The following is a 9,392-nucleotide window of genomic DNA, read 5'->3' as shown; positions in this document are numbered from 1 at the left end:
TTCATATTCAAACTGTAATACTAGGCATTATATTCCAATTTAGGAATTGTAGGGGTGGGGGACACCAAAGCTGACATTCTACCACTTAAGCCACACTTCCACTTCCATCTTTTTGGTGGTTAACTGGAGATAAGATCTTATGGACTTTTCTGTCCAGGCTATCCTCGAACCACGATCCTCGGATCTCAACCTTCTGGGGTTGCTAGCATTACAGATATGCGCCATCAGCTCCCTTTCCATAAACTTAACTAGTGTGGGACATTCCACACCCATTTATAAGGAGGCTCCGCAGCTGCAACCTTGGATCCAGAATGGGATCCTCTGGAGTAAAAAAAAGAAAAAAATGAATAAAATCCTCCTCAAGGGGCTGGGAAGGTGGCTCAGTGGTAGAGTGCTTGCCTTGCATTCATGAGGCCCTGGGTTCGATTCCTCAGCACCACATAAGCAGAAAAAGCCGGAAGTGGCGCTGTGGCTCCAGTGGTAGAGCGCTAGCTTTGAGCTGAAGAGCTGAGAGACAGCGCCCAGGCCCAGAGTTCAGGCACCATGACTGGTTAAAAAAAAAAAAATCCTCCTCAAGACGGCTGGTGACAGGCTTTGATGCTGGGAATCAGATTTACTCCAGCTAGAATCCTGGAAAACAGAAACGGCTGTTGTGCTGTCTACCGTCCCCACACCCAGCAGGGGGCGCGCGATCTCACAAGGACAGGTCTAAGAGAAGTAGGATGAGCAAAGGCTCGGGAGAGATGACAGAGCTAAAGAGAGACTGAGCGAGAGAGCTGGCGAAGGTGATTTACACCTCCAAGACATTCGTTTCTTTATTCATTCTTTAATCATTCCTTCTGTTCTGGCAGGTGTCAGGTGCCAAGACCGGCTCGCAAAAGGAGCACATCTCCTCCAAGAGCGAAGGAAAGGAGAGCCGCCTAAGGAGTCACAAGACAACCAATCATACATTAGATGCGGGGTAGCTGAGAATACGGCGCTGCGGCCCCGCCCCGCCCCGCCCCGCCCCGGCGGCTCCCGCAGGCCTGAGGTTGCGCAGGCGCATGGTACCACGTGACTACCGAAGCCCCGCCCCGCCTCCGCCTCCTACGAGAGCGGCCTCAGCTTGCGGCGCCACCAGGTCAGCTGCGAGGCTTGGGCCGTGTGGGCCGGGTGGGCGGGTTGTGGTGAGCTCGGGCTGCAGGAGGCTGGAGGCAGGGTGATGGGTGCGGGGTCCCGGACCAGTGAGAGGCGTGTGAGGGCGAGCGCGGGCCGGAGGCGCGGGGGGCTGCGGCCTGACAGGAGCCCGCGGCCTGACGTGGCGGGGGGCGCGGGAGGAGGGACCCCCGGGCGCGTTCTGTCCGGGCTGGTGCTTTGCTGGGGGCTGGGAGTCTGAGGCTTCCGTGCCGCTGCAGACAGACTGGCCTTGTCGCCTCCGGTCAGGTCCTGTCGCCTGTGGCGGGTCCGAGTGTGGCCTTACCCGGCCGCGCAACGGTAGGCGCTGCTGAGGTGGGACCTGCAACAGGCGGGTGGGTCTTGTCCAAGCTTGCCACCTGGCCTGACTTCTGACCTTGGCCTGAGGAGCCTCAGTGTCCTCAGCCGCGCGTCAGAACTGGGGAGTGGTGGGGCTAAGGGCTGCAGACGCAGACGCCAGGCCCGGCTGTCTTTCCCGGTTTTCTGAGTGACGACAGAGATCCAGAGATCCCTCTGTCAGTGCAAAATCACCTGGTCCAAAACGCTGACGATAGATCCCTCCTTCAGTGCAAAATCGCCTGGTCCTGAAGCATCTGGCGTTAGGGTCCCACTTATTTTAGATACTGCATGAGTTGAACAAACAGACCTGGGCCCTGAAAATGCAGGGGGCATCACTACCTTCAGCCCTGGGCTCCTCCCTGAGCGCCCCCCCCCCCCGCCGCTTTTCCAGGCCTCTGAGGGGCCTGAACTTGAGTATTCAAGATGCTCCAAATCTGCTGTCTGTTAACTCATTCAATTGCAGACCATCGCTCCCTGTGGAAATTAGAACCCACCCTCTCTTTCTGCTCTTCACAAACTGTCTCCATTGCCTTGATCAAGACCTTGTTTCATACAGTCCAGGACTAGGGGGCCTTGAGAGCAGACTACTCAGTAAATGGTAGAGTCGAAAATTCCTTAAAATGCATTTGATTTTCATTTCTACATTTATACGAAAAATAATTTTACCTTCATGTTGTAACTATTTGGGATAGAAAAATTCCTTTCTGTTTTTCCCCAAAGCTTTAACTGTTCAGAATGGAGGGACCTTGCTTGGAGATGTTACAGATTTGTGGTTGGGGAAGGACTTAGGAAAGGCCTTAAAGATAGAATAAGTCTCTGACAAATGAAAATGTAGATGAGAATGTCAGGGAGTGAGATCCTAAGAGCATTTTATTATTATTATAGAAGGACAGGCATAATCTAGAAGGAATAAAGAAGGGTGTGATACCTTTCCACTTAATGCTTTATTTTACAAAACCTTATTTATTATAAAAATGTACTACTTTAAAAGATAGTTTGTCTAAATTAGCAAAGATATAAAAGAAACATTTCTTAGTGAGCTAGAAGTTGCCCAAATATTTCTATGATTTTCTGGTAGGAGAATAATTGGCACAACTTTCAGGGAGGATAATTTAGTAGCATTGGTTAATAGTGACAAATATACAATAAAATATCCCAGCAGTTCTGTATCTAGGAATTTTTTTCCTTGGGTATCTGCTGCAAATATGGCACTTCTAAACTTTAATGCAACATTTACTTGTAATAACAAACTATTGGAATACATCCAAATGACTCACTAGGATTGTTTAAATAAGTCATGTTTATCCAAACAATGGGCTGTGGGAGGGATTTGTGGAGGAATGCAGTATGTCGACTGTTAGGTAACAGTTATACTGTATGTATATAGTATAGATATACTGTATCTATACTCCATAGATGCCCTCTGGACAGGTGTTTTGGAGGGTGAAATTGTAACTTTTTTGTGTATCTTCCTTTTTTTTTTTTTAAGTCCTGGGACTTAAACTCAGGGCTCTAACACTGTCCCTGAGTTTTTGTGCTCAAGGCTAGGTCTCTACCACTTGAGCCACAGCTTTACTTCTGGTTTTTTGGTGGCTAATTGGATAAGAGTCTCATGGGCTTTCCTACCTGAGCTGGCTTCAAACCATGATCTAGGATTATAGGTGTGGCACCCAGTGAAATTGTAACTTTCAATGGGAGAAGATCTTGTTGGGGCAAAAGAGGGAGGCAGTTAAAATGTTTTAATATAACTTTCTTTGCCTTTTGATTTTGAATCCTGTGAATGTATTACAGGTTCAGAAATATATATAAGAATTTCACTTGGGGGGGTGGGGGAGGGGAGGATGGGAAGGGGAAACAAGAGGAGGCTACAATGCTTGATGAGAAATGTACTCATTATCTTGCCCATGTAATTGTAACCCCTCTGTAAAGTATTTTCACAATAAAAAAAAAGAATTTCACTTAAATAGTTTGCACTTAGGAACTAAATCAGATAATAATTAGTCTTTTTCTTTAAATTCCCTTTTTCTTTCCTGAAGATAATTATGACCTCAAATTTGGCTTTTATTATTTTAAAAGATTTTGACAACAATAAGGTTATACTATACATATTCTGCAACTTGTTTTCGCTTTCTGTGTTTTCAACTTTGATGGCTAAATCCTGAATTTGCTCATTTTAACTGTTGCCTGTGGTTTGGTTGACGTTGTTGTTGTTGTTGTGTGGCTTGAACTCAGGGCCTGGGCACTGTCCCTGAACTTTTCAGTTCAAGGCAACTGCTCTACCATTTGAGCCACAGCACCAGCCACTTCCATTTTCTGAGTGGATTATTGGAGATAAGAGTCTCATGGACTTTCCTTCCTGGGCTGGCTTTGAACCACGATCCTCAGATCTCAGCCTTCTGAGTAGCAAGGATATCAGGCGTGAGCCACTGGCGCTGGCTTGGTTGACTTTCTTGGACCTAATATGTGTCTACTCAAGGACAGATGTTTTGGTGATGATCAGTGCATTGTACAATCTTTAAAACATTTTTTTGGAAACAAGGTCTTGGTGTACAGCCTAGTCAGGCTCAAACTTGGGATCCTCCTGTCTCAGCCTCATAAATGTTGGGATTATGCATGTTGGACTTTTGGACTGCCTGTCACATGGATTAATTTTGTTGCACTCTAAGGCTATTCTCCTCCCTAACAATGAACTTGTTTTATGCCCTACTCAATACCTAACGTGCTTTGCGTGCCCAAGGAAGTAGCCTTTAAAAAAAACAGTATTCATCTTTTCTGTGTGTGTGTGTGTGTGTGTGTGTGTATGTGTGTGTGTGCGTGCACGCGCATGTGCCAGTCTTGAGGCTTAAACTCAGGGCTTGTGTGCTGTACTTGAGCTGCTTTTGCTCAAGGCTAGAGCTCCACCACTGAAGCCACAGCTCTACTTCCAGTTTTCTGGTGTCTAATTGAAGACAAGAGTGTCATGCATTTCCTGTCCAAGCTGGCTTTGAAATGTGACCCTCAGATCTCAGCCTTCTGAGTAGCTAGGATTATAGGTATGAGCCACTGACATACTCTCTCTCTCACTCTCTTATGTATGTGTTAATATTGGGGTTCAACTCTAGCTCTCCCTTAGCATTTTTGCCACAACTGGTGCTTTATCACTTGAACTATGCTTTCACTTCCAGCTTTTTCTTTTCTTTTTTGGTTAGTTGGGGACAAGAGTCTTGATTTATCTGCCCAGGCTGGCTTTTGGACCTTGATTCTCAGGTCTCAGTTTCCTGAGTAGCTAACATGAACCCCTAGCACATAGCTTCATATTTATTCTTGCAATGGATGTTCAGGGAGTAGCTATCATCTGTCCTTTCCTGGGTTAGGTGGGTTGCTGTGCTTTATTATGCTCACAGATGTGGGGACCCTGACTTAGTGCCTATTGATACAATCTGTCTCCACTACATGGTTGGTTGTGGTTTGGGGTTAGGAGCCAAGGGTAGCAAATTGGCCATAGGAACTTTGAGGTGTTTATTAGACAAAGCCCTCCAGAAGCCTAAATTTCCTTGTATATAGGTAAGATTGATTCCAGTGGGGTGGGGCATATTTCTGTTATTCCCACTAAGGCGATGGAGTAGAAGCTAGATCCTGACAATACAGGCTTGTGTAAGAGAGGTCTAGGAGGGGCACTAAAAGTATTGAGGGTTGACATACCTCTTTTTGTCTAAGGACTAGCTAGTGTCTGGACAGAAAAAAGATCTTGAAAGAATCCCCCCCGCCCCCCCAGGTCATGGGCCTAGGCACTGTCCCTCAGCTCTTCAGCTCAAGGCTAGCGCTCTACTACTTGAACCACAGCACCACTTCCAGTTTCTGGTGGTTAATTGGAGATAAGAGTCTCATGGAGTTTCCTGCCTAGGCTGGCTTTGAACCATGACCGTCAGATCTCAGCCTCCTTGGTAGTTAGGATTACAGGAGTGAGCCACTGGCGCTTGGTTTGAAAGAGGTTTTGAGTGAGGTCACATGGAGGCCAGTGTCTAGGAAGTCAGATGGTATACTCCTGGGGTTGTTCTGGGATCTTCATGCAGTCTAGACAGAAGAGCTGAGAAGCATGAGGCAAGAGTTAGGGAAATCAGTTGGAGCATCATTTCTGTGCTCCTCACCCAGTGAGGAAGCCAATTGAGGAGTAAGAGGGTGGCTCTCTGAATAGGAGAGAGGAGGAGTCAGAACCAGTGGGCTGAAGAACACAAGACTTAGAAAAGAAAAATCCAGGTGCTGGTGGCTCATGCCTGTAATCCTAGCTACTCAGGAGGCTGAGATCTGAGGATTGTGGTTCAAAGCTAGCCCAGGCAGAAAAGTCTGGGAGACTCTTTTCTCCAGTTAACTACCAGAAAACCAGAAGTAGTGCTGTAGCTCAAGTGGTAGAGGCGCTTGCCTTGAGCTGAAAAGCCTAGGGACAGTACCCAGGCATAGAGTTCAAGCCCCATGAGTGACCAAAAAAGAAAAAAGAAAAGAAAATGGTAAAAACAAACTGGTAGATGTGCCACCAATGAAACTAGGCCAGTTGGCTGGACTAAGGCCTGAGCTGGTAGTGTGCTTGGAATGAAAGGCTGGGGGTGGGGGGCGAAGGTATGGACTGAGTGGAATGGATGGATCAAAGGAAGTGAAAAGGTGGGGAAGGAAATTGCTCTGGGGTAGAGTTTCTACATAGGAGAGAATTCCAAGCCTGGAGTGGTTATTGGAGACAATGATCTTATGGACTTTCCTGCCTTGGCTGGTGCTGAATTGCGATGTTCAGATCTCAGCCTTCTGAGTAGCTAGGATTATTGATGTGAGCCACCAATGCCTGGCTTCCAACCCCTTTTATATTTTGAGACAGAGTCTTGCTAAGTTGCCCAGGCTGGTCTCAAACTTGAAATACTCTCCCTAAGTCTCCTAAGTAGCTAGGATTGCAAGCAAGCATCACCATAACTGGCTCAAAACCCTCTGTTTTACTGCAGTGCTGAAGGAAACAAAATAGGATGAAAGCCAAGTAGGATTAGAGCTGTGAGGTAACCGGGAGCTAGAGGATTTGGGGTGATAGGGAAGGCATAGGTGAGCTGATGCGAGGCATAGTAGAGTATAGAACGTGTGTGTGTGTGTGTGTTTGTGTTAAGGTACTACCGCCTGCTCACTCCCTGTCTCTTCTGTCTTGCCAGCTGACAGGGCCGCAGTAGTGAGGGCTGGTGTGGCTGTCAGGATGGCGGAGGAACAGGTGTTCACCCAGCTGTGCAAGTTGCCTACACAACCATCCAACCCGCACTGTGCCAACAATACCTACCGAAGCACACAGCACTCCCAGGCCCTGCTCAGGGGACTTCTGGCTCTCCGGGACAGTGGGATCCTATTTGATGTTGTCCTGGTGGTAGAGGGGAGACACATCGAGGCCCATCGCATCCTGTTGGCTGCATCCTGCGATTACTTCAGGTAAGTTACCCACACCTGTTTTGTTTGTTTGTTTGTTTGTTTTGGTCAGTTGTGGGGCTTGAACTCTGGACTTGGGCGCTGTCCCTGTGCTCTTCAGCTCAAGGCAAGCACTCTACCGCTTGAGCCACAGTGCCAATTCAGATTTTCTAGTGGTTTATTGGAAATAAGAGTCCCATGGACTTTCCTGTCCAGGCTGGCTTTGAACCGTGATCCTCAGATCTCAGCCTCCTGAGTAGCTAGGATTACAGGAGTGAGCCACCGGTGCCCAGCTCCACACCTGTTTTTATAAGGATAGGAACACAGGTGATTATTCCTCTACTAGGCAGGTGTGCTGGCTGGCACTAATGCTAACTGATTCCCACATTCTGGAGCCTCTCCTGTTGCCTGCTATGGAGATGCAGTCAACGATGTGACACAGAAGAGTTTTTCTTTTAGCTGTCTTGTCTCTTGGGCATATTCTTTCTTCAAAAGATAATAATGCTGGGCTGGGAAGGTGGCTCAGTGGTAGAGCACTTGCCTTGCATGCATGAGGCCTTGGGTTCCATTCCTCAGCACCACATAAGCAAAAGAGAAAAAAGCCGGAAGTGGTGGTGTGGCTCAAGTGGTAGAGCGCTAGCCTTGAGCTGAAGAGCTGAGGGACAGCGCCCAGGCCCAGAGTTCACGCCCCATGACTGGACCCAAAAAAAAGTCTCCAGATTTTGCTTCCCAGGTTGGCTTTGAATTGTGATCTTCAGATCTCTGCCTCCTAGTATTACAGGTATAAGCTACCTTCACCAAGTTTATGATGAGATTTTTTTTTCTGTTTTTGTTTTTTGTTTTTGTCGGTCGTAGGGCTTGAACTCTGGGCCTCAATGCTGTCCCTCAGCTCTTCAGCTCCAGGCTAGTGCTCTACCACTTTGAGCTACAGCGCCACTTCTGTTTTTCTGGTGGTTTATTGGAGATAAAAGTTTCATGGACTTTCCTGCCCAGGCTGGCTTTGAACTGTGATCCTCAGATCTCAGCCTCCTGAGTAGCTAGGATTATAGGCGTGAGCCATCGGCGCCCGGCTTCTGAATTTTTTTTAAACAAGGTATTGTTAGACAGCCCAGGCTGGCCTCAAACTCGCTATGTAACCTAGATCATGCCTAGATCATGACACCCCAGGCCTGGCTATATTAATAAGAGTTCTACTTAATAAGTGAGACTCCTGGTAGATGATAGGACTGGCCCTGTACATGGTGACACAAATTGAAAGTTGATGCTCTGGGGTGTTCTTAACTTCACCCAGACATAGTGAAATGGAGCCTCTTGAGTTTCTTTTGCCTAGGCTAGCCTAGAACCTCAATTCCCCAATCTCTGCCTCCCCACCATGTAGTGATTATGTGCTTGAGCCAGCATATTCGGCCCCTACTCTGCCTACTTGCAGATGTGGAATTTTGTCAGAGCCTATCCAAGGCACATCTTCTGAGGACATTTGCCTAATTGTCTCTCATATTTTCCCAGCCAAAGGAATCTCATTCTTTATGCAATGTGCTACAGGCCTCTTGGAGCAGAGAGCAATACTTTCTTGCCCTAGACAGCATGCTTTAGGAATTGGATGATCACACTGAATTTTATGTCTTCTTCTGGCTTTCTACAGTGTATCTTTGCTCCTCTGTCCTTACTCTTATCTGCTTCATTCTATGTACATCTGAGCTAGTACCTCTGGCCCCGGACCTCTTTGGTTTTTGGATCCTTAAGACCAAAGAACTCTGTCCTGTATATGGCCCCCTGGGTCATTTCTTCTTCCCTTTGTTTCATACCATTGTGAATTACACAGGACTATTTTGCTTAACTTGATGCCTGTGATTTTGAAAAACTGAACAAAATTGTTGACCACTAGAAAATTAAAGTTGACAGGACTTCACCCTCCAGTCCTAGTCCTTTTTCCTTTTTTATTTTTTGAATAGAATCTTACTTTTGCCTGGCTGGCCTGACCTATGATCCTCTTATTTATGTTTCCCATATATTTGTGATGACAGGTGTATACCATGGTTCACCTTTTTATTGGTTGACATAGGGTCTCAGGAACCTTTTGCTCTGGCTAGCCTGCAACTTTGATTCCCCCATACCTGTTTTCTGTGTATCTGTGATTACAAGCCTGTATTCACATACCTGGCCCCTCTGATACCATTGATACTTTCTCAAAAAAAAAGTGAATTCCAAGCCAGGCACAATAGCTTACACTTGCAATATTGGCTACTCAGGAGGCTGAGTTCTGAGGATTGCAATTCAAAGTCAACCTGAGCAGTGAACTCCATGAGACACTTATTTCCAATTAAATATGGAAAAAGCCAGAAGTACAGCTGTGGTTCAAGTAGTAGAGTGTCAGCCTTGAGCATAAAAGCTCAGGAACAGCACTCTAGGCCCCAAGTGAAAGCCCCAGGACTAGCAAAAAACCAAAACCCAAACACACACACACACACACACAC

The 9,392-nt window shown here is 46.8% G+C and overlaps 1 protein-coding gene across 2 annotated transcripts in view; it reads left to right on the top strand.

The window, feature by feature from the left end:
- Positions 1-1,068: 1,068 nt before the first annotated feature.
- Klhl22 (kelch-like family member 22) overlaps positions 1,069-9,392 on the top strand; it is a 49,638-nt gene continuing 41,314 nt past the window's right edge. For both annotated transcript variants that reach the window (XR_001175637.1, XM_013031597.1), the window contains exons 1-2: positions 1,069-1,120; positions 6,675-6,942. Coding sequence is in view for 1 of the 2 variants with exons in the window: in XM_013031597.1 (XP_012887051.1) it covers positions 6,716-6,942 (227 nt within the window). In the remaining variant the exon portion in view is untranslated. The remainder of the gene's footprint in view (positions 1,121-6,674; positions 6,943-9,392) is intronic.

The sequence above is a fragment of the Dipodomys ordii genome, unplaced genomic scaffold, assembly GCF_000151885.1.
Source record: "Dipodomys ordii isolate 6190 unplaced genomic scaffold, Dord_2.0 Scaffold141, whole genome shotgun sequence".
NCBI lineage: Eukaryota > Metazoa > Chordata > Mammalia > Rodentia > Heteromyidae > Dipodomys > Dipodomys ordii.
Note: the sequence above shows the minus strand (reverse complement) of the source record. Positions and strands in the feature narration are given on the sequence as shown.